We start from the raw sequence: 24015 nt of genomic DNA on the forward strand, positions 1-24015 counted from the left end.
AGGACTAATACAGTATTTTAAGGCCTCATGTTAAACACTGGAATAAAAGCTTATTACTGTTAGCTAACTACTATTAGCAGTATTTTTAGTTTCATTATTATTATTATAGGTGCAAAATAAATATCTAAAATTATATATATTCGTTTCTACAATATGGTTTCATTTGACTATTTCTCACCATAAATTCCATTTATAAACTTCCGGAGCTTTCTATAGTGGCCCACAGTCTTCCTCAGCACATAGCTGTTTCATTTCCTTTCCATGTATTTAAACATAAACTATACCCTCATATCCACTGTTTATAATTTTTTAAAAAGCTCCTACTCTAATTTTTCCTGTCTCTATCTTTACATTTATCTATTATTATTTATCTATATTACCCACACTTTATTCTATTTATATGTTTAGTGTTTTCATAACAATCTGTTCATCAGCATACAGTTTGGATATTCATATATTTTTAATTTTACAGCTGTTGATACTGTTAAACTAATATTTATCATACTGTATATATTTTAGATATTATTAGCACATTCAAAAAACTTTTCCATTTAAACATTTTACATTGTAATGTACTTCTGGCTAGTTGATAATCCAATAATAAGTATACATGTGATGATAATAGCTTAAATATGTTTATTTCATATTTTTCTTTTTGAACAAATGCTTCTTTAAGTATTTATTTTATTGTGTGCTGGTTTTATGATATCTAATTATCTGGTATCCATTTTAAGCCTCTTAAAAACTCCCACAATTGTCTCTGTTAAATTTTATATTATTATTTCCAGAAACTTTTGTGTTTCTGGTTGTGTTTATTGTCCTCTGATGCTGTTTAGTCTCATTAGACCACTGTAATCTCTGCGGTAATCTTCAGTTCACGAACTTCTGCGCTAGTTCATGGCCTAATTCATCTTTAAAGCACCCCTCAAACCTAATTATATAACAGCTGAATCAGAATGTATGAATGTTACGCTCTCAGACAATCACTTAAAGTCCTCGATATCAGCCCGGTTGGAGCCACATGTGCTGATGAAGATCAGCCCTGACGTCTCTCTGTTTACTGTATGCACTCCTCTTTCTCTCCGTCCCTCCGAGCCTTCAGTCTCCTCACATATCACCATTTTCCTGACTCACCTCTTTACACCCCTCTCTTTGTAGCCCCTCTCCTCCAGCCGCACTACCGTACACTCAACATACTGCCCTGTAAACTTTAAACAATAGCTGCACTTCATCCTTTTGTTGTCCAAGTGGTCTGGCCCACTCCAGACAGCCCATCAAACCGGACCGCTCATTCTTTCCAGGTCCCTGCTCAGGCATGCAGAAACACACACACGTCCATATACATTCATACATGGAGAGGAGCTTTCAAGTCCGAGCGCCTCACGGGGGACGAGGCGAACCTTTTTAAGCGAACCTGTTTTCTAAATTCCTCGGGCCAGATGACGAGCGGCCAGAGAAGTAACTGAGGCGAATGTTAAACATTAACAGTGGCGGTGCCAAAAGATTGAAAAACAACAACATTATAGTGCTACACACAAGCCACAGCAGAAATAACTCCTCTCTGTCTCTCTGCGGGCCTATTAGTGAGGAGGTTTCGGGCCACAGTGCTTCTGGTAATGAGCCCGGCAGCACAATACAGGCATCGGGCCGGAACAGCTGAGGGCAGACAAAGCTGGCAGGACGGGGCGACTGGGACTTACTACATTTACCACAGAGCCATACTAACACTGAGTCTGTTGAGCTGGACAGACAGAGCAAGAATGTCTATCCATGTGTGTGTTTGTGTGATATAACGGTGTGTGAGTGTGTGTGTGTTTTCGGTGGAGAAGAAGGTCCTGTTACCATTATGGGGACAAACTAAAAGACGGAACGGGGGCCCCTGGAGAAATTGCTGCCAAAAAGGCAACAGAGGAGTGTGTGGCAATCAGTGGGATGACGGGTCGGGGTTGTCCTGCGCCAGTCATCTGGAAAGTTCTCCACTTATCTCTGGGCCCGAGACACTGGCCAACCAATTCAGTCCGGCAAATAAGCATTATGTAGGCTGACAGAACTCGCCCGTCCAAATGAGCCGCAGAGCACGCTGTTGTTTTAAACTGTGAATGGCAGTGCTGCTGTCTCGGCCCCGCCCGGTTCTGGCTTTTTGAGAGGACCCAGATTATATGAGTGAACCCATCATCTTGTTTATTAATTGGTTTGGATGAAGCACGGCTGATTATTCTGAAACTTTTGTGGTCTCTTTCGCAGTAAGCCATACATTGAATCCCACAAAAACACAAAGTTTTCGCTCTTCTTTGGCTTCAGATATCTGACACAGCTAAATGGGTTAGTATGTTTCAGCAGAACTGCATCTAAATCCTCCTCCTCCCTCACACCTTCCCAAAGATTCGAATTCGGGCTAATAATCACACTCACTTTCCACATCAATTGACCAGACTTGAGGAATCTTGTGGCACTATTGAGCTTTGTCATTCTTCACAGAGGTCCTTCCATCACTTTTCATACGTGCAACACCACAAATGCATTTTAGAAAAGCTTGCCTGAATGTTGTCCTCATTTTTTTTTCTGGCCATTTTTGGCTTTGACAGGTTAAGTTGAAAGGCAGACAGGAGAGTAGGGCTAAAGACCTGCAGCAAAGGGCCATGAGGTGGAATCAAACCCAGGCCACTGCGTCGGGGAATCTAGCCCCTATTTATGGGTTACCCACTCAACGAGTCGAGCTATCTGAGTGCCCTGATCCTTATTTTTACCTGAGATTGTGTTCAACTTCTCTCTATAATCATAAGCTTCTTCACTCGCTTTCAAGTAATTCTGTTTCAGACATACTCTGGGCCTCGGCATCTTCAGGTGAGCAACCAAACACGCTCACAATGAAAAACAACCTGATATTTAGCAGGTATTTGCTTCCATTTTCAGTCTTAATTTAGTGTTTTAGCAAGCAGATATTTCAGAATTAGTGCAAAATAGAAAGTACAAGCTGTGATCTGTGAGCCTGAACCTGTATGAAAAAAATCTTTAAAGTCACTTTGTGCAGCAAGACACTGCTCCCAGTGCTCCTGCCACACTTGGAAATTTCTGCTGAAGTCCTGTTCTGTAAGCATACTGAGCACCAAGTGAAATGCACGCTTACATTTTAAATTTAATTTGAGGAAGACAATGTCACAGGGAGCCAAAGTACTAAACTTGTAAATAAAATGAAACCAGTGGTAAAGCTGCCGGGTATGAAGAGAGGGAGGCCTTCACCAATTTCTAGAGATGGCAGTGGTGAGTGTGGATGGATGCATTAGTGGCAAAGCAGATGGCTGATCATGAGAGTTAGTGCTCACACCTGTTGCTGACCCATGACCCTCCTGCATAAGCAGCATAAGCTAACAGGAACATCTCCCATGTTGCAGGTATTTAGTCATTAAAGTACTGGATCAATTAAACTTTCAGTTGCTGAGATCACTGAGACAGTAGGCAAAGGATCACCAATGTTGAGTAAGAAAATGTTACCTTTCAAACACCTTTCATCATGGTCTCAATAAAACTAAGCAACAGATGTAAAGATGTTTCACTCAAACCCTCAAAAATCAACCTAATCATGAAATTAGATGTAAATGTATTATCTGGGAACCATGAAAATTTTAAACTCTGACCAGGAAATGTTTAACAGGATGGTTGGAATTGAACAACTGTAGTGCTAGATAAAAATTGACAGGTTCATGAAATTCCTCTGAGCACCATGAGTACCTTTACCAAACCATCCAAAAGTTGTCGAGATATTTTGGTCAAAGCGGAGGATCAACTAACTGATTGATCCACATGTTGGTGTAAGACGCCTTGCTATCACAAGTCAAGAAAAAAAAAGGCCTCAGAACACCTGAGCAGACTTCAAATAATAGCGCCGTCCTCAAATTTCAAGAAGCTATCTAATCTCCTCCACCTTTAACCATAATGCACCTGGAACAAATGTGCCAGTCAAACAGAGCAAAGTGGTCAAACAGAGGGTGTTTCTGTGCCGAGGGAGGAAACACAGGTGCCCTGTGTATGACCGGCCTATTAAACAACACACAGTCCCCGAAGGCAGGAAGCTGCTATTGACTGGGAGACATCAAGGAAAACGCACCTTTCAAAGCACACACACACACACACACACACACACACACACACACACACACACACACACACACACACACACACACACACACACACACACACACACACACACACACACACACACACATTCAGCACTACACACACACCGAGGTGGATAAAATCTTGCAGGTATCAGGTACTGCCCTGAGGGAGAGGGTTGACCTGCGGAGGCCGACGGAGTCAAACACACAGCTGACAAATACCTCATTCAACATCACACAGACACGCTGATTGTACCGATTCATCCCCGAGCGGAGGAACAGATGTGAATATGTAATATGTGAACAGATCTGGGTGGACGACTGCAGCTAAAACCGATGCTCGTGCGAGTTAAAAGACGAAACGAGATAAGATGGGAGAGATTGCAGCTCGCCAGCGCTCTCGCTCTGCTCTATATGTCGCATTAACCCACGCAGCTCTGACTTTAAGTTGCCGTCCGGTGTGTTTGTCCTGCATCCGAGAAAGCCGCTGAGTCTGTGCCCGAGGAGGCAGGAGTGTGTGTCGGAAGAGGAGAGGGCAAAAAGAGGTCATGCGTTAAAATGCCCTTAAGCAAGGCACTTGTCTTAACTCTTTCATTGAGAGGCTAGAAAAAGCAAGCGTTTTTTGTAAAGGCGGTCTGAAGAGTTATTCTTGTTTGGACTGGGTCTGATAGGCAAATAAAATGAAAATGTCTGGAGAGAAACTACATGTTTTTTTTGTCATATATGAAGCTATATCGAGTGTGTCTGGCTCTGCAGCACGTGTACAGAAAGTATGGTATGAAGTGGATGCTGTGTAAGAGCAGTAGAGAATAACAGTGGAGTAAATGTCACAGTGAAAGAAGTGAACGGAGTCTGAGTGGAAAAACAAAAGGACCACAGAGAGACTTCAAGGGCTCTGGACATCACAAGAGCAGCAGTCAAGAGCAAAAAAGATGCAGACAGAGAAACAGACCACCAAGGAGGGTGGAGACAAAGAAAAATGTTTTTTTCAATAGTCAGAGTGGGAGAAATCAAGATAAGAGATAAAAAGTAACAAGTAGAGCGTGCGAGGCGTCAGCGGCAGATGGAGAATGTGCATCAGGAGGAGCATTGTGGGCAGAAAAAAAAACGCCCAGGGATGAATGAGGGTGTTTACTGTACGGTTTATGTCTGCTGGCAGTGTTTTGAGGTGTTTATATATAATGAGCGTTTCCGAGCCAATGTGGATGTTGAGCAATGTTCAGAGCAACATTGTGCGTGAAGGAGGAGGAGGAGGAGGCAAGAAGTGTTTTAAAAAGGAAAAAGAAGCAGAAGTGACCTTATGTGTCGGGGTCCTTTCTGTAGCCCATGCTGGACAAGCCCCTAATGATCACAACTTGAGCTCTTGCCTTTTTAATTACCCACCCAGGCCTGACTGAGTCGCACAAAGCTCGAGAATGGAGTGGCGCAGATGGAACAAAAAAACAGGCCAGTTCCTTGGGACGGATGCCCTCTGAACCCAGCAGCTAATGCAGCCCCTGCTGCTCCAGCCGGTCATTATTGTTGTTGGAGAGCAGCAGAGGGATGGTTCTCCAAAACAAGGCCACCACCACTGCTGAAGTCATGGTCCACAGGCCATGTGAGAAGAGCTTTTTAGTGGAGAGCTGCTCGGTGACGCCAGCACCAAGCGACCGCCTTCAGCGCAGATTGTGGCCCAGAATGTAACATATTATTAAACATTTCAATTTGATGTGGAAAACAAGAGACGCTAATGGCTGCCTCTTGCTGTAGCGTTCTGTCACAGGCCCGGGAGCATGTAGGTTAGCCGAGACGGCGTCGCCCCTCTCAAGGTGCTGCGACGGCCCCGGGCCCCTGTCACTCATGTGGCCAATCAGTCACCCTCATCTGCAGAATCTGACTTTATCTTAATGAGCTTGTTGTTATTCCTCTGAATGAATGGAGGCCGTTTCCATTCAGAAGACAACAAGTCGAGCATTATCACAAATGATCCGTCAGAGGGTCCTGATGTCTGTCTGTCCGTCACAGACCGAGCTGAATTTACTTCAGGTTGTCCAGAGCCTTGATCCAGTTCGGACACCCAGACAGGACGGTGTGTCCCCGCCTGTATTGTCGCTACGCTTCATTGTGTTTCCTTTTGTCGCATCGCATTCCTGTGTGTGTGTGTCAGTGTGTGTTTGTTGAGTGTGTGTTTAGGAGAGGAGGGGGCTTAACACCAGACATCCTGCTCTTATTGTCGGTCGCCCCAGGTCGACCGCCGCTCCACATGTCGGGCTGAAGGGCCAAAAAATAGGACCCGTGCCACTGAGAGTGATCACACACAGGAACACACACAGCTCTGCTTTAGCGTCTAACACTACAGATCAGTTTACAGTAATAACCACAGCATTACGGGTTTATCCAGGCTCAGAAAGGGCCTTCGGAGGGTTTGACCACACACATACAGTGAAGGCAGTGAGCCTGTGGTGCCTTTTCTGACAGAAATATGTATTTTCCTGTTATTTCTGACCATCTGATAAACAAAAGTGTCTTTAAACTATTAAACCAATCAATATAACTGGTTTTAAAAAAATTAAATGGCTCTTCTTTATCATCCTTATCATTTTGGTGCTTGTGCTTTGCTTTTTGGCCTGGCTAGAAGCTTTCTTTGTATTTCTGAATATAAAAGCATATTAAAGATTGCTTATTGTTCGGGTTGTGATTTTTGTTATAGAAAATGTATTCAAAATTATATTTTGACTATCTGAAATAAAAAGCAAGTTAAAAAGTAAATGTTTTCACACTTAACTCAGTGATGATCGGTTAAACTTTGACGTGTAGTTTTTTTTATTTGATCTGCAAAACTCTGTGATCCTTTGATTAACATTTTAAACTCTTTCTTCCTTAAACTCAATTTCAGAGTTCTGTAAAAACAAAGGAGAGGTCAGGTGCAAGAAAAAAGAAGACATTTTAGCTCTTGAAATCATTGTTGGACTGAAAAAGAAATGCTGAGGCTTCCTAAAGTAAAAGTCCAGCATGTCTTACTGTGCTGTACGTCTCTTGTCTATGATATAATTTAAAAAATTATGAATATCTTAATATCTAGGACACATCTTGATTATGTATGTGTATAATATAATGAAATCAGCATTAATAAACACTTTTGTGCCTTTGCTGTTTGTCATGTTGGTCATTTTCCTAAAAAAAAAAAAAAAAAACAACAACTCTAATGAGTCACAATGTTGCCCTTTCCAGTCAAAAATAAATAAATAAAAGTTGAAAGAGCCAAAATCAAAAAGTGCTGATACTGCTTTTCTGTCCCCAAAAAAGCACATTTTGTTGTCAAACTAATGGAAAAAGGCTTCACTGGTCGGTTGCATGAACAACAAATACACACTGTTTCAGGTGTGCTAAAATGTTAGTAATAAAGCCAATACTGAGCAATAAAATCAGTTAAAAAATAAATGAAAATAAAGTTACAGGATATAAGATGTTATAAAACCAACATCAGAAATTACTTAAAGCTTACAAAAATATTTTACAGAATGTTTTTTTTTTTTTTTTTTTTTTTTTTTTTTAAATCAAGTTTCTGGATAGTTCCATAAATGTTTCTTGCACATTTCACTTTTTTCACATTTTTTTTTGGGCAGATTTTCTGACAGTCAAGCTCAGAAAAGCTGGGCCTTGTGTTGCAAAGGTTTGAATGACTGTATTTAGGTTGTTTGTACCTCATTAGAAATGATATTTAATAACAGTATCTGAAAACAAGACCTCCATCATCAGTCCCACAATATAGAATAATCAACAACGGTAACATTTTATTTTTGCAAGAAACCCTTCATTTGTATGTAACACTTTGGAGACATTTATGTCATTCCTGGTCAAAGACAACAAACATTTTGTACACAATATAAGAAAAAACAAAAGTGCAATTGGGATTTTTTTTTAAAGAAAACTGACACAGCACATCTTTCCACTGACTGTCACTCAGACGTCCTGTATTACAGCATCCTCTTGTGGTTTACATTTTAAAGGCACATTTCCACACTGAATCCAGCATTGTAAATGTTACTACTATTTTGAATACTAAAAAAAGACCAAAATATTCTAGCAAAACTAAATAAATTAGGTCCAGATATTTTATTTCACTCAACAAACACTTCAGGGTCACTCCTCTGTGAGTTTGAGAGTTAAGTTTTCCCTGAGGTTCATTTTTGTAAAAGTGCACAAGATCAAAAATCTGAAAAATTCTAAAACAAAACAATAACGAGCTGAAGTGGTTCACAGATGTGACTTTGGTATTTCTCTGCTTCTTTGCCTCTCCCAGCAGAAACAAAATGCCACAAACTGCTCCTCCAGCCTCAGACCTCTTTATTCAATCGAGGAATGATGACCCTGCGATAAGTCCGCCTCTCGGAGATGTTGCGTCTGACTTTGACCACCGTCGGAGTAGCCGTCTCCAGCTCCAGAGAAGGGCTGGAATAAGACTTCTTCAGCGCCCCTTCCTCCTCTTCCTCCTCGCCCACGGAGTCTGCACACACAGCTTTATCGAACAGGTTCAGGTCTGCAGTGGTCAGCACGCTGTCGCCGGACGTCTTCACGCTCTTCCAGGCCTCCAGCACCTGGATGTAGCTCTCATAGCGACAAACCTGTGGAGGGTTTAAACAGACAAAGAGTGACCTGTGAGTCTTTTTACGCTCACATAAACACTCTCTCACTCGCAGCTCTGTCATTACCTCGTGCTGCAGGTACTCTGATCTGACACGATGCTCCTCCAGATCTCTGGATTTGGCTTTCTTGCCCTCTGGTGGGTTTTCCTGCTGGTACAACAGGTCTGCCTTAAAGGACTCCAGCATTCCTGTGTGAGACTTCAGCTGATGCTCCTGCACAGGAAACAGAACAGAGGACAGATTACTGTCGGGTTGATCGATGTTTTTGTTTTTTTTGTGTCAGGGATGACACCTACATACATAATACTGACATACACTTGCAGTAAAAATTATAATGTTGGTGTTAAAATTCCAACTAACACAACACTTCACTGAAATATCCTTGTTTATATTTGCTACATCTATCTTTCACAAAAAAGAAAACTTGTCAACACTTATCCTTTATTGTGGATATGCTACTACTCTTGAAGTGACACATTGTTAACTACAGATAGAAGGAGTCGGCTGCATTAGAGCCAAAGTAGCGTATTCTTAAATTAACGTATTTTATCAGAAATTGTGTTGAAAAATAACAATACCAATAATTGGAAGAATTTTGAACATATATCAACAGCTGGTCAACCCTTTGAACACATTAAAGGTTTCTTTTTATGCAAATGTTGCTGAGAAACAATCAGTAAGAATAGAAGGAAAGTATTTTCAGAGACAGTAGCATTAAGTTAGCTTACACCAGGGCTATTCAATTAAAAACTGACTCGGGCCAGATTTTCAGACTAAGAACATGAGCTGGGCCGGATGTTTTTAGCAGACACTGACCAAAGTTAACCATTTAAAATAAACACAAACAGATCAGATAACAAACACACTGGATGTTTATAAACGTATTGCCACATCCAAAAGGACATAAACACAATAGAAGAGCAGTACTTAAACTAAACCTGTGCTGAAATACTGCTTCTTTAAATTTTACATTTCAAACACACAACTTCAGCACATTTTGATAGGTAAATATAAGCACAGGTTAAGGTGTATATGAACATAAAAACTAAGTGCCGATTAGAAATACCATCTTTTGTTTTGGTTACATCTGAAAGTGCATTAAAAAGTAACTTGCTTAACAGTAACTTTTCAGAACTTGAGACATTTTTCTTCTTTTGAAATAACAAAAAACAGAGTTTGTCCCTGTCCATGTTTGGTCTCATCTGAGACAGTCGCATCTTCAGTGCATATAATCAAAAAAAATAAACAGTAGGCACAGTGATAGTTACTATCCCTTTGAAACGAAATAAAGCTGACATCAAAGTGCATAGTAAAGTGCAACTAAGTGAAATAACTGTCAAAAAAAAATGTCTTTCTTAAATATTAAACTTCTAATAAGTGACCAGAAAATAGTCACATAAATACATAAAACTACCTTTAGTGTCTGCTACAGCACGCTGCTTTGTTGCACTTACCATGTCTAGAAGACATCTGTGGCGAGAATGTTTGACGTGTCAGACCTGTTTGATAGCAGATGTCACATTCGTCTTAACTTTATCGTCCGTTAAAACTTCATCCACGACAGCCAACATGCAGTCCTTCACAGTTTCTGAGTCTGTGAACGGCCTCTTTTTCGTGGCCCTTTCCTGAGCTGTGCAGGTCCGCTTCATTGTAGTACAGCTCCGGTTGTAAGATGCAGTCAAACTCTGAATTATAGCCGCTCTCTCATGACATCCCTCGGGAAAGTTTGTCCGAAACGCGGCATGTTTTTCCAACGTGGTGTCTTCGGACATTATAATCTTTCAGCACTGCAAAGCACTCGTTGCAGAGTAAACGCATTGGTTTGGCGTTCGGACTTGGTGGTAAATAAATAAATACTTGTCAGTCCACGCAGGATTAAACCGACGGTTTTCCTCGCCGATTTGTCGTTTCAGGATAGAAAAAGACGTGCTGCTATTTTCGCCTGTATAGAACTGCTAATGTTAACTTTTCAAACGCGTCTCCTCAACACAATGCATTGTGGGTTAGTTGCTAGGTTACGGTAAGTGTTGCATTCCATGTTTGCAATAATGTTGGAATTTTTGTAAGAACTTGTCAGTGTTACTGAAAGATGTTTTTCTGTTTTTCTCGGACCCAAGTCCCAGTCACTCGGCAGTTGCTTTAGGGCCACTCGAGGGTTGCTTTCGGGCCGCATGTGGCCCGCGGGCCGCTAATTGAATAGGGCTGGCTTACACTGTATGTCTTATGCTTATCTGTATGAAACAATGTATACCTGCATGGTGCCTGTTAAATAAATAGGGCATCCTCCAGACAAGATTTGGTTAGATTTGGTTTGAATTAAAGTGAGACTGTGTAACTTTTGAAAGAAAAAAAAACTACCCATAAAAGCCAATGAGAAATTAAACAGTTTGGCTACTAGTCACAACTTATGGATGCTAATGTCAGTTTAGTTTCACTTTGATGGATAAAATGGTTGTTCAAAAAACATATATGACCGGCTGTTTTTGGTATGCTCCTTTTATAAGATTAATTGCCTGTGAAAACTTGATTTTTTTTGCTTCATTGTGTCTTTGAGGCTGATGTTAGACCCAGTAGCAGCAATTTTGTGACCAATTAGGCCAACGTGAACTAAATTAAAAGTATATAATATGTTTGAATAATAAACAATAAGTATATCTAGAGCTGTTCACAAAAAGTTGTGGTTTGGCATGAATTTTAAAAAAGCCTCAACACTCAGAGGGATCAGAGCTCACATTGCTGTACGTGACACAGTAAAAAACAAAAAAATCACACATCTAAACAAGATGTGAAAATAAAAATTTCAGTACCAAACCATTGAAAATGACTCGCCATTTTAAATAAATTAGTGTGACCAACAAAGACAGGTGTACCAGAGTGTTAGCAGACTGTGAGGCGGGAAGGATCGGCCTGCAGAACCTCCTCTGAGAGCCGACAGCAGCAGGGAACGGAGGCGACGAGTGAAGCGCCGAGACCAAGTTGATGCGACTGATCCACGAATTCATCTCCACTTTGGACCTGAGAGGAAAACAAATACGCGCTCTGACACCGACTGCTGGACTCTTTGGCACAGATATACATGCACACGCACTCATGGTCTGACACTTACGAGGCCTGAAAGAGGAAAACCCTCCAGTCGGCCGTTTGCAGGCGAAAGACGTGCGGCTTCTTGATGTAATCGGCCGCCTGCTCGGCCAGAGAGTGATGCACGCTCACCACTTCCTCGTTAGTCGACTGATCCCTTCGATAATCATCCTGACACAGAAGAGCAAATGTATGTCTAATCACAGAAAATACAACATCAGATTTTGATAATGGAAACCAGGAGTTACTGACCTTCTGTAGGTAAAGGACCATTCCCTTCAGCACACCGTAGAAAGTCTTCCAGCCTCTTTTACCCCACGGAGCTGCCAACCAGAAACATTCAGACGATCAGTTAGTAACAGCACCAGCTCAAATGAGAAGCTAACTTCATTAAAACTTTGCAAACAAGTAGCAAAATGGAGAATTATTTTTATAATAATGTATAACTGGCATAGCCTCCTGCAGTGTTTAAATAATCAAGAAGTAGCTCAGCTTTATGCAGTTTTCTTCCTATTTCTTTTTGATTGACAAGAATGTGTCACATTCTGTATTGCTTCCTGTATTACCAAAAACCCTAATTAACCTTCTGAATCCCAAGCACTTTCTGGATGTTTTTTGCTCACTGTGAGCTAATTTTTCACTGCAAAAGACAGTCTTGCACTTCAATTGAAACAACAAAACAAAGGCTAGGAAGAAAGAATTTGAAAAACTGTCTTTTCTGAAATAGAATAGAATAGAATAGGTCTTTATTGTCATTGTTACAAAAACAATGAAAATCAGTTTAGCCCTCTCCGTACAGCAGCATTAAAAATAAACTACATAAGGCAATATTAACACACACTAAAAATATATACAACCGAAATATAAGAGCAAAATGTACAGAGTAGAAACAGTTTGTGGTTTGAGACCTGCTCTACGCATGATAACTGCACACACTTAAACATGAATATTGCACTTGCTGGCATGTGATATTGTCAGTTAGGGGAGAGGAGCAAAATTGCAAAGTCATTTTCTTTTTGTAGTTTGTAGCTCTGATTTATGGTGTAATTTTGGTGACTTTTTAAAAAAAGATACATACGTTTGAAGCTTGCCTGCACATTTTGGGGTTTTGATGGTTAAACATTAAATCTCACTACACTTTGGATCCTCGTTTTGACCTGTAGGAGGCATAAACTGTCCATGCTAAGAGGTAAGAGCCTCCTAGCCTCAAGGAAGTGACTGGAGTGATGACAAGCTAAATGTCTACATATTATGTGTAATAATTCAACAAAATTTTGCTCAGTTTTTGAAAATAAGTGCTCATCTTTAAAACAAAACACTGGATGAATTCATTTCTGATTTTACTCTGATAAAATCTTGAAATTTCATACCTTAATTTCAGAAACCGTATCTCAGCTCACACTAATTTTAGATTCCTGTATGTGAGGCACTCCATACCCCACAATGAACACCATCCGGCGTAGTATCTAACATTTGTATCTAAAACATAGATTTTGCCTTTAAATGACACTCATCAGTTTGTGTCTCACTCACTGCGTTTGCCGTCGATGTCGGCGTGGAGCTTTCTCTGGAGGAATCCCTGTTTGACCACAGACGCCGTTTTGTCGTGAGGGACGTCCTGGAAGGGGTTCGCTTTTGAGCGCAGCGGAGCGTCTTCACCTGCATCTTCATCCAGCAACACAGAGTTCTTCAGCTCCTCCTCATCACTTCAACACAAAGCGGAACAACATGAGTATAAATGTGAATCAAGGATCAGTGAGGACTAACAGGTGATGCTTATGTATAGATTTAACTCACACAGCCCACTCCAGTGGTTCACTCTTTATGGAATTGTAAAGACTCTGCAATGTAAATGGAGAGAAAATGGGTAAATGAATGCAGTTTATCAAGATTAAACTTTTCTTTAAGCGTTAAAATACATCAGTGGCAGTTTTACTTTCAGCATATCCTTGCTGAAGTTTCCTCCCTCATTCATCCCGTCCAGGTTGGACACAAACTTAGAAGACGACATGGATTTTCCCACATGCTGTTGGCACAAACAAAACATGTAACTATCTAAATGGCTCACAGATTTGGCAAACTGTTCAATGCCACGTCAAGACAAAGTGTACAATATCATTAATCGCTTCTTTTACACTCATAAATGTCTCCCACCTGTCCATGCAAGTCAGTATTGAGAAGCATCAAAGCACATGTCAGAGCCAACACGGAGCCTGAGGACGAAGAAAAGAGTGATGACACATGAATCAGCTACATGGGAGTTCTCGCTGCTGTCTGGAAAAACCACGTAAAAAGCCTCACCTGAAGAGGGAAAGGAGTCGGGGTTGCACTGATGGAAGCGGCAGGAGAAATGCTGCAGCACACGCTCTCTCTCCTGGGTCTCTCCGATGAGCACCACCACTTTCAGAAACGATCTGACAAAGAGGAATCCAACGGGAATCAAAAGTTTAACAACATGTTTTTTATGAGCGTGTTTTGTTAGAGATGTCAGTGCCTGCAATCCAAACTCCTTCTTTTTAATTGTCACCTCAGGGCATGATCCAGAGATTGGCCGGTGAAGTCAAAGAATTTCAGGTATTCCTCTCCAACAGCACGACTGAAGTCATTACTAAAGAGAGAGAAAACAGATGAGGTCTTGCTACAACAGCAGAGATAAAAAAAAAAAATAACAAAATATTATAACATTTTTGCCCAATATCTTGGCATTATTAAATGGGACAATATTTTGGAATTTGGATTTTAATGCAGCACTTAATCTGAAAAAGAAGCAAAGGATGTGATGTGAATTAAAAGAAATAAATATGATGGTTGTGGATTTAGAGGAACTCATTTATCTCAACTCAAGCTGCCTAAAAAGTCTATAAAACTACATCAGTTAACTAGAAATGCAAATTTTAAGACAATACAAAATATTTTAAAGCTGTAACAGAATATTAAACATAACTAACATCCCAGCAAGTACACGGACTGGTTTTTTTTATCACAAATTAAAGAAAATCTTGTGTCTGCTGACCTCTGGTGGCTTGATTTTTCATCTTGCTATCCAAAATTATTGGAATCTGGACCTATTTTAACACAACTTAATGTCATATTTCACATAATTATATTCTATGCTTTATTCCTCTAGTTTGTAACACTTATTTTACATTTTTAATTAACCTTGATTACATTGATAGTTGTTTTCTGAGATTATAAACAACCCTCCTTACGACAAGTCAGCTGGGCTTAACTCTTTCCAGAATGTATTTGGTATTAAACTTTTTGAATGACTGCCAAGTATGTCAGAGAAGAGGCTGCCTAGTATCGCTAAGATTAATATAAGATTAATATGGGTGTAACGTTTGTTGTGCTTCATTCCTGTTGCATCAAATTTGGTTGAGTTGCAGCTGAGGATTCTTACAACAGATCCAGTAATATCAGTGCTAATGAGGCCTGTTTTTATGGCATCATCTACAGTCTGGATTAGGCAGGAAGGAGTAAATATGTCAGTTTTTGCAGGAGTTTTTTTCAAATCTTATTCTAGACTGATAATGGGGGCAAAGAGACTTGGATTTCAAAATTCTCCAGAGTGTCTCTGATCAACAGAGTCCAAAGTTTTTCCATTTGGAACATTCAAAAAGTAGCTTGTAACTTACGGGGTTAATATGTAAAATCTTGCAAGTGCTCCTTTAATATTATATGTCACTGGATATAATAAATGAAAGGTGTTCACGAAGAATAAATCAGTTCTTTGTGGGCAAAAAATCCTCACTCAACTTTTGAGGTTAATTGAATTGTGATGATTTCACATTTTAAGTGAAATAATTTTATAATATCTACAAATATCCTATATAATAACACATTATACTTATACAGAACATATTGTTATTGTTCTGTGAATGTTATTATAAACAATGAAGGCTTAAATATTTGAGGACTTTTCGAAAGTTTTAAATGTATGTATTCACACTGGTTTTGGCTAATTTGAATTTATAGTGTTTTGTAAGTTGTCATTTGAGTGCATAAGATAATAAAAATGTAGTTTCGTTTTTTTACACCCAGCTCTATTACTGTATGAATGTTTTAGTGAAGCCACTACTTGGCATTTACAGTTACACACATCTGCACCTGAAAAGTCCCTACAGCAGCTCCTGTCCTCTGCAGCTGCAGCGCTAATAACACCATCAACCTTCATGTCAGCTTTTCCTATGACCTACACCTCACACCAGCTGCTTTGGCTTCAAACAAAAAAACAAAAAGAATCTTTTTAAATCGAGTGTTACTGAATGTGTCTTTCTGTATTTTTCTGTCCTTGCATAATAAGTTAATCCATAGGCTTTAAATGGTGCACGTTTAGAACAAAGGTTAGGTGCTGTATCTGGTCCAGATTTGGAATGAAGATGGGGTTGTAAATGCTCACAGGGTCTAAGAATCAGACTAATTCCTGGGTAGTTTTTCTGTGGGTCAGACGAGGAAGAATCTGGGGTGCCAATGAAATCCCAGTGTGAGGGATAACCTCCTTAAACAGTGTTCATTTCTGAGAGTTTGGTCAATATTTGTGCAATACTTCTGTCACTGAAATAGGAAATGCTCTTTTAAGATGCATTTAACATAGAATTTTTTGCACAAAGTTACTTTTTTAATGTTGAATACAATCTTTTTAATTTTTTCCCCTTATGGTTGTTGTCTACAGAGGGGAGTTATAATATATTTACATCTGTCTTACATCTATGTGTGTGCTTACTCTTTGTCTAAGTGCTTCACCACGTCTGCACGCTGAATCCCCTCCAAGATAAACAGCCGTTCGGCGAGGCGGCGGGCCGTCTCTCTGTCCACCTCGACTCCGTTCATGTGAGTCACAGCTGTGTCCGGGTGCTTGGGCTGCTCTCCGTTTGCCACAACTGTCTGTACGTCTCCATCCTCAGGACCTCCTACATCTTCGGCCTGTTCGTCCACCTGGTTTAACTCCTCTGTCTGCTGTGTGACCTCAGTCTCAGGAGACAGATGTTCTGTCGTTTCTGACTCATTTGTCTCGTCTGACTGTACGAGCTCCCCTGAGACCGTCGGCTGAGACGAGTCGCTCGTTTGCAGCGACTGCTCATTCTGCTCTGACGGCTCCGTCTGTTCTGGCTGCTCCGCCACTCCGGGGTCTTCGGCTTCGACACAAACTGTCTGCTCCGACTGAGTGGACTCCTCTGGCTGCTCGGCGTTTTCAGGCTGAGCTGAATGGTCTGTCAGTTTCTTCTCTGGTGATTGGTCAGAGTCTTCCCAGTGCTGCGGCTCCGTTTGATGGGACTGCTCTGCTGGGATCTGCTCCGGCTCCTCCGTCATCTCAAGTTGCTCAGATTCAGAGGGTTCAGGTAGTGAAGCCTCTCCGTCCTGTGAAATTGTTTGGTCACAGTCTAAACAGTTTGTCTCCTCCTGATCTTCAGCCCCCTCTAGGGTCTCTTGAGAGTTTTCTATTCTCTCTGCATTTTCTGCCTCCTGTATCGATGCTTCTTCGCTGCTGTCTGCAGGATCTGACTGTTCAGGAATGTTCTGACCTACATCTTCACACATTTCTAGCTTTTCACTCTGAACTGTGAGATCTTCAAGTAACCGTTCCAGCGTCCCGATGTCCTCTTCAGCCTCTGTGTGCAGGTTTTCCTCCAAAAGCTCTGGCTGTTGCAGATCAATTAGCTTATCTGGCTCTATGGTTAGTCCAGGGTCATCAGTTTGCAGTGCAGGTTCCTCCCTAGTAAGTGTGAAAAAAATATTAAGTAAAGTTAATGTTAAAACAGCACATAACGCTCTAACACAGTAACACCATGGAAGCAGATAGCAAATGTTACTAGTTCAACCATAATTTAGAGTCAGAAAAGTTTCTTTACAGTTGATGGTGAACAATCGACCCTGAATCAACATTTTACAGATTTGGGTCGAGTTTTCAGGCAGACATTTACGGTCAGATTTTATAAGTTTAATTTGAATAAGCTGGGAACAATCATTTTAGGGACATAGTTATTATTACATTGAAGTTGTTTGGTATTAGATGACAAAGAAGGCTAAATACTATAAAAGTAACAAGGGGAAAACATCTACAAATAGCTTTCTGAGGGAACTGCAATGTGTCTCTCACCAGACTGGAGAGGCAGGTAAGATTTAATCATTTAACTAGGAAATTACTGGTTAACTCACAGCTGATTAGCAAATTGTTCCACTGATTAAAGAAACAATAAAGAAAAAACTTTGTAAGCAGACAGAATTTTCTGCTTCCTACACAATTTCCCCATAGGTAGATAAAGTTAAAGCTCAGTAATACTGCAAGCTGACATTAGGCTTTTTAAATATCATCTGACTCAGCCTCATTGTGTTGCTGTCTTTACAGTTGGTTTAATTGACTAATTATGTAAAGGGTTAAACTATCTACTGTAATGTGATGGTGCTTGCCTGTCTGGCACTTTCACCAGGAAATACCAGACTTACACTTAAACTACAACTACGTAATTTAGGGTTTATAGCTTTTTGTATTCCAAGCCTTCTGGTGAAAACCTTGGTTTGATTTGTAGGGCTTTTATAACTGTCAACAGTTAAAAGTACGAAAATGACATATCTATTTACTCATTGTGTTTAAATTGTCAGACTGGTATGCTACATTAATCACAAAAGCATTATTGTCTATCAAATGGGATTAAGATATTTGACTTTAGGTGATTTAAAGTATACAGAATCCTTCAAAAAAACAAACATTTTGTTTTCATATGGTCCACCACATTCCAGTATAACACCTTATGGGTTCCAAACACAACCGAGAAGGATCAGTGTTTGCATGACTAGACTCCAGACAGTTATCTTTTCTTATCTGCATGAGGAAAGTGCAAGTCTGCTAAAGTCACTGTCCAAAAATTTGGTTTTTAGTGATTTCAAATCAGTCAGTAAACAATGTAAGCAGTAATTTAGATTAAATGCCCAATTTAGCCCAACTAGGGTGAATTAATTATATTTAATCTGATCTAAGATATTTTAGCAAGAAGATCATACTTTAATTTGCTTTAAAATATATAAAGATGACCTGAATATTCACTATATTCAATAATCTCAATAGTGTGCTATGTCATCATGACTAAAAAAATGTCTAAATACTGTCCTAAATAGAGAGCAAAACATCATAGCTATATGTAAATGTTGAGAAGGATTTTTTAATGTCTGTGAGAAGTTTAGTATTGCTCCAATATGTCAAAATCAGTTAATACTGATTCAGAATCGGCCATGATCAAAAGTTTATTAGACATGAAACATATTGAGTGTGTTCAATTTGGTTTCAGTGTCAGTTATCAGTGTATTCATTACTTCTGCCTGACAGCATTTCACCATTGCTTCATCATATTTTACTCTCTGGTTTTACTGCTAATACACATTTGCTGTTCCCCTTTCTTCACTTAATGATACTCACACATGTCCCAGACTACTGACGGTTTCTGCCTCTTCGCTTTCTTCACTGCAGGACACATTAGTCACACTCTGCTGTTCTTCTTCGACCTCGCCGCCCTCCTCGTTCTCTCCTCCAAGCTCAACACCATTTGCTGAAGTTTGTTCTTCCTCAGAGCTTCCCAGTCCAGTCAGCGGAACACCGGGCTCCTCCCGTTCCTCTTCTGGTTTCAAAACCACAAAATTGTCCAACTCATCTTGTGAGCCTTGAATCTCCTCAACAGTATCGATTAAGTCCTCAGTTTCAGCAGGATCTGATGTTACTGAGTGTCTCTCCTCTTCTTCTGAGTCTGCTGTCAGTGGAATTTCTGCAGAATTTTGCAAAATTGAGTGCAGTTAGACATGAAGTCACTTCTTAGAACATTTAAATGAGCAGCTCCAGAAAACCAAGAATCATGAATAGGTATTTTCAAACTAAGCAACACCTAAAACCATTTTCTATTTAACACCTGTTTAAAGACGTTGCTATGAGTGACACATACCGTTATTGGTGTCAAACAGCTCGTGTGTCGAACCTTCCTTTTCCTGTGTCTTCGGCTCTTGCACATCTGCTGCATCACATGGCTGGAAATTGCAACACAGGCCATCGAACATGAGAGAAAAACTTGTGATTGCCAGTGGGTTCACGAGTAGGCAGCTACACTCTGAGCCTCATCTGACCAACATTATGTTTGCTCTATTCCTCCCAACACACTATGCTAACACAGACAAGTTTATGAAAAAGATATAAAGACTGGGGGCACGCTCAGTGAAGGCAGAGTTAATGACACAGGAAACTGTATCTAAAGGTGTAAAGACACACTCAGAAACAGAGAAAATTCCAAATAACCAGTGTGAGAACATCACACCTTTCTATGTATATCCTCGCATGAAGTACGTACCTCAGACTTATTTCCTGTATACTCAGTATCTGATTTCAGAAGCTGTGAATCAAACTCCTCTTGTTCCTCCCTGTCCTCCTGGTTGACAAGCTCAGCATTAATGTCTTCAGGCTGGTGAAGTGACTCGGAGGTGGCGTCTAGATTCGTCATAACCTCAGAGTCCAGCTCATTGGCCGAGCTGCTGTCAGTCGTCTCAGTGGACGGATCAGGCATGTCCCACTGCACCGTAGCGAAGGACAGCGGAGGACTGGTACAGGTGATGGGGCACACCGGCCATATGATTTGCTCCCACTGTTCTGCCTCCTCGGGGGGTTTGTGTTCTGCCTTCGGGGAGAGACTGAGTTGATCTGGTCCGTACGCCTGATTTATTTGCAGCTCCGTCTCGCCCCACACAAGAGCCTCCTGGTCTCCATTGATGCTGTGGGGATCTATAGAGGTCCATGAATCTTGTAGTCTCTGCTGAAGGACTGAATCTGCAATATCCGGCAGAGAGGAGGTGCACAAGTTTTCCTCCTCCATTAGCGCCTCGCAGTCAGTTCAGCTGTCAGCGTCTTTGTGGGTTTTGTTAAAAGATGCTAAAAAATGTCTCCTGCTGCTAAATAAAAAGTGACCATAATTTGTTACGACTCCATTGATGGAAGATCTTGAAGCATGTAAGGAGCTCCACTGCTGCCATTCGCAGATCTGTCACAAAAGAAATAAATATCAACGCCCATTTAATTTATCAACCTCCCACAGCCTGAAGCAACATAAAAAATCCCCTCCTCCAATCTGAGTGTCGTATAATAAAAAAATATATAACTGTTTTTAAACCAGTCTTCATTGTTTGTTTGAATGCAGCATCAAAAATACTTTTGGGGAATCACCCAGAGGACATCTGATTAGCGGGTAAACAAAAAAGCCATTCATAACACTGGAGGCTGCATCTGGTGGTAGAGTAATTGTGGTAATTCAACTATGGATTGTCTGTCTAGTTGGTCTACATTTTTAAAATTATTCGTACCAAAGAGTTCACTAGAAACTACAAGAAGCAGCATTTTAAATTATACTCACCACTCGTTTGTCAACAAAATCCGTCTGTTTTTAGCTCATCCTCCTCATTTGTCAACTCTCTTAACTTCTTGGTGTGCCACTGCAGTTGTGCAGTGCAAAAGACTTTAAGTGAATGTCACAAAAGCACATTTCCTGACCACAGAAAATCAGTCGAGCAAGTGTGCAAAGAGAGGCAGAAGAAAAGAAAGACAGAGGTGTAGTGTGGATTAAGAATCAGGGTGGAGGGTGGGGCTGAAGGGGTTGCTTCTTGTGAACGGTTTAACTGACTGTGACCTCTATTTATCATTTTATCGCCCTGCTGCACTGTAACCCTGTCTGATGTGTGAAACTGTGTTAAACAAGGGCCTGAGCTTGAATTAATCGCATGTTGTCAACACAAACAAAGGCTCATAACACCAAGGCCAGCAACAACAAAATACCCCCTATATTTTTACGTTTGCAAGGGATAAATGCAACTACAATATCCCACCGCCTCATATTCTATTCTTATTCGCATACTTCATCTATTGCTGCCACACTTCGGCACAGTTTTTTTTTCTCTGAAACTCTCTGTCTATCTTCATTATTCTACTCACGTCATGCAACCAACATCCGGGACAGACCTTGACCACATTTCCTGTGTGGGTGCTAACTTTTCAGTTCCTGTTAGGGTGCAACAAGTGCTACAGTATGAGACATGACAAAAGTAAGCAAAGAGGATCATATCTAAATGAATCAGGCTTTGTCTGAAACTAAAAATTTGGAGATACACCAAAACACCTAAATTGTGTACAAGCCATAATCTCTTGATGAATTGACAGCATAAAAAAAACTATTTCACAGTATTTAAGACCTTGTGAACATTGCACAATTGTGATTTCAGTCTCTCACTGATCCTTGATAAAATCTTAAGTGTGTCACCTAACAACACAGTTGTCCCTGTGTGTGTGATGCTATCTTCAGCACTACTGTGGATGATACAAACCGTAGCAGAAATGCTAAGATAACTAAGGATTTGCAGACAGAAACATTTCTCTGCCTAATGAAAGAGAAAACAAGAATAAAACATAATAGTACTTAGACACAGGTGCAGTCTTGGATATCAAGGGAAGTCGCTTACAGTGCATAGGAAGTTCATACAGCACATCACAGATTCAGGAGGATGATTAGCACAACACAAAGGAGAAGTACAAAAAATACACTAGAGAAGGCAAAATAAAAGAGGAACACAGCCTGAGTGGGTAAAGTGAAAGTAGAAATATAAATGTGAATATAACAGAATTTGTTTACAGAGGATACAAACTGCTAAGTCAATCATCCACCAGTGAACACGGCACTGACAGAAATTTAGGCAAAGAACAAAAAACCCATCTCATCAGGAGGAATCTTTTTTTGACTGTGAAGCATGACTTACCCCCTCCAGGTACTTTACAGCAACATCATATGATCAGCCAGCGTGAGGCTTTAAGTCAAGTCCTGCAGGAGGGAAAGGCACACCACCGTGTTATACTGGGTTTATACTGCTGTCAAAGAGCTGTGCATTGAAAGACGCACTCATCCAACATACACCTACAAAGCAACCCCCAGCTGATTGTGTTGAAACCTGCAGCACACAACAAACAAGCCTCACATCCGCTCTAAGCCAGGCAGCTTTACAGTCTCTAGTGCCGTGTAAAGATGCATACAAGTCACAAGTCCTAGTCTGTACTGGGTCTTCCTCCTTCTTCTTCGTGCTTCCTGTCCATTCCAGATAGATTAAGGTCAGAATCGTATCTCCCTCTGTCCTGTTTGCCTTTCAGCAGCAAATTAAAAGAGAGGTAGACAGAGAAAGCTGCTGAGTGGCAACAGGGAGGAATAACAGCTATGCTGCGATTGGCAGATGACTCAGGAGCTGAGACACCTGAGAGGCCTGAGCCCACGCCCACAGGCCTGAAGGCATGCAAGCACACACACACACAGCTCAGGTAAGAGGAGTGGCTCAGCTTCATTCCTGCAGATGACACCAGGAACGCTGTGGTAAAACCAGAAGGTGTCTACAGTACACTCAGTGTGCACAAGTCATCAGCTGTACCTATTTATTTTGGTTTACTGGCATGTTGTCGGCTGTGAGCAGAAAAGCCTGTTTAACACGTGCAAGAGCAGGACGGCATTCCTCTATTAAACGCCTTCACACTGTTATTTTTTTTAAAAATCTAACTTTTAATCCTTAAAATAACAGTTGTTATGTAATTGATATACAAGCTATAGAAAACACAGCATTACTGATAAGCAGCAGTTACTATTAGTATTATTATCAGAAATTAACTTTTATTAGTAGCAAGTAAAATTTAACACTTTTACCATCAGTAATACACCTAGCACTGATAGAAATAGTAGCACGTTTGTTACGGTAACTTTGTTAGCAGTAAGCTATGGCTGACTAGCACATTAGCTGGTGATAAAAGCCTAGCGTTAGAGCTAGTTAGCATACTGTAATTAGTAATATTATATCTTGTTATTTCTTTTTTACTACTACTACTTTTATACTAGTAAATTAGTTTTTTTAAGCCGGGTATCAATAGCAGTACAGTTGTTAGCTTAGCCTGGAGGTAAGTAAACGTTGTAATGTGTCATTTACGTGATTAGCATTAAGTTTACCGTTAGTATCAAAATATTAGCATTACCTAGCATTTATGTGAACGTCCTTGCAGCTGTGGGAAACTAGTTGCTATTGGTTGCTCATTTAGCAGCAGTGGTACTAGCAGTATTATTAGTTGAAAACTAGTGATGCCATGGCGTTAGTTTGCCCTTTTCGTGTAGTAACTTTAACACAATTTATCACCGTGGTTATTTGTG

The 24015-nt window shown here is 40.5% G+C and overlaps 1 protein-coding gene across 6 annotated transcripts; it reads right to left on the bottom strand.

Moving 5' to 3' along the window:
* Positions 1-7863: 7863 nt before the first annotated feature.
* LOC111567313 (PH and SEC7 domain-containing protein 3) lies at positions 7864-23992 on the bottom strand. Of its 6 annotated transcripts, XM_023268326.3 has the most exons (18): positions 22866-23035; positions 22595-22656; positions 21202-21280; positions 20149-20832; positions 19750-19831; positions 19233-19575; positions 16545-17534; positions 14349-14429; positions 14123-14235; positions 13976-14034; positions 13758-13847; positions 13619-13662; positions 13355-13527; positions 12074-12144; positions 11847-11992; positions 11611-11755; positions 8807-8953; positions 7864-8719 (listed from the first exon to the last, which is right to left on the bottom strand). In XM_023268326.3, exons 4-18 carry the CDS (start codon positions 20665-20667, stop codon positions 8432-8434), a joined length of 3291 nt encoding a protein of 1096 aa, XP_023124094.1. In that variant the 5' UTR covers positions 20668-20832; positions 21202-21280; positions 22595-22656; positions 22866-23035; the 3' UTR covers positions 7864-8431. The 6 variants fall into 6 exon arrangements, with proteins under 6 accessions (XP_023124094.1, XP_023124095.1, XP_023124096.1 ...); XM_023268327.3 differs by lacking the exons at positions 21202-21280; positions 22866-23035 and adding an exon at positions 23844-23992; XM_023268328.3 differs by lacking the exon at positions 21202-21280.
* Positions 23993-24015: the final 23 nt, after the last annotated feature.

The sequence above is a fragment of the Amphiprion ocellaris genome, chromosome 17, assembly GCF_022539595.1.
Source record: "Amphiprion ocellaris isolate individual 3 ecotype Okinawa chromosome 17, ASM2253959v1, whole genome shotgun sequence".
NCBI lineage: Eukaryota > Metazoa > Chordata > Actinopteri > Pomacentridae > Amphiprion > Amphiprion ocellaris.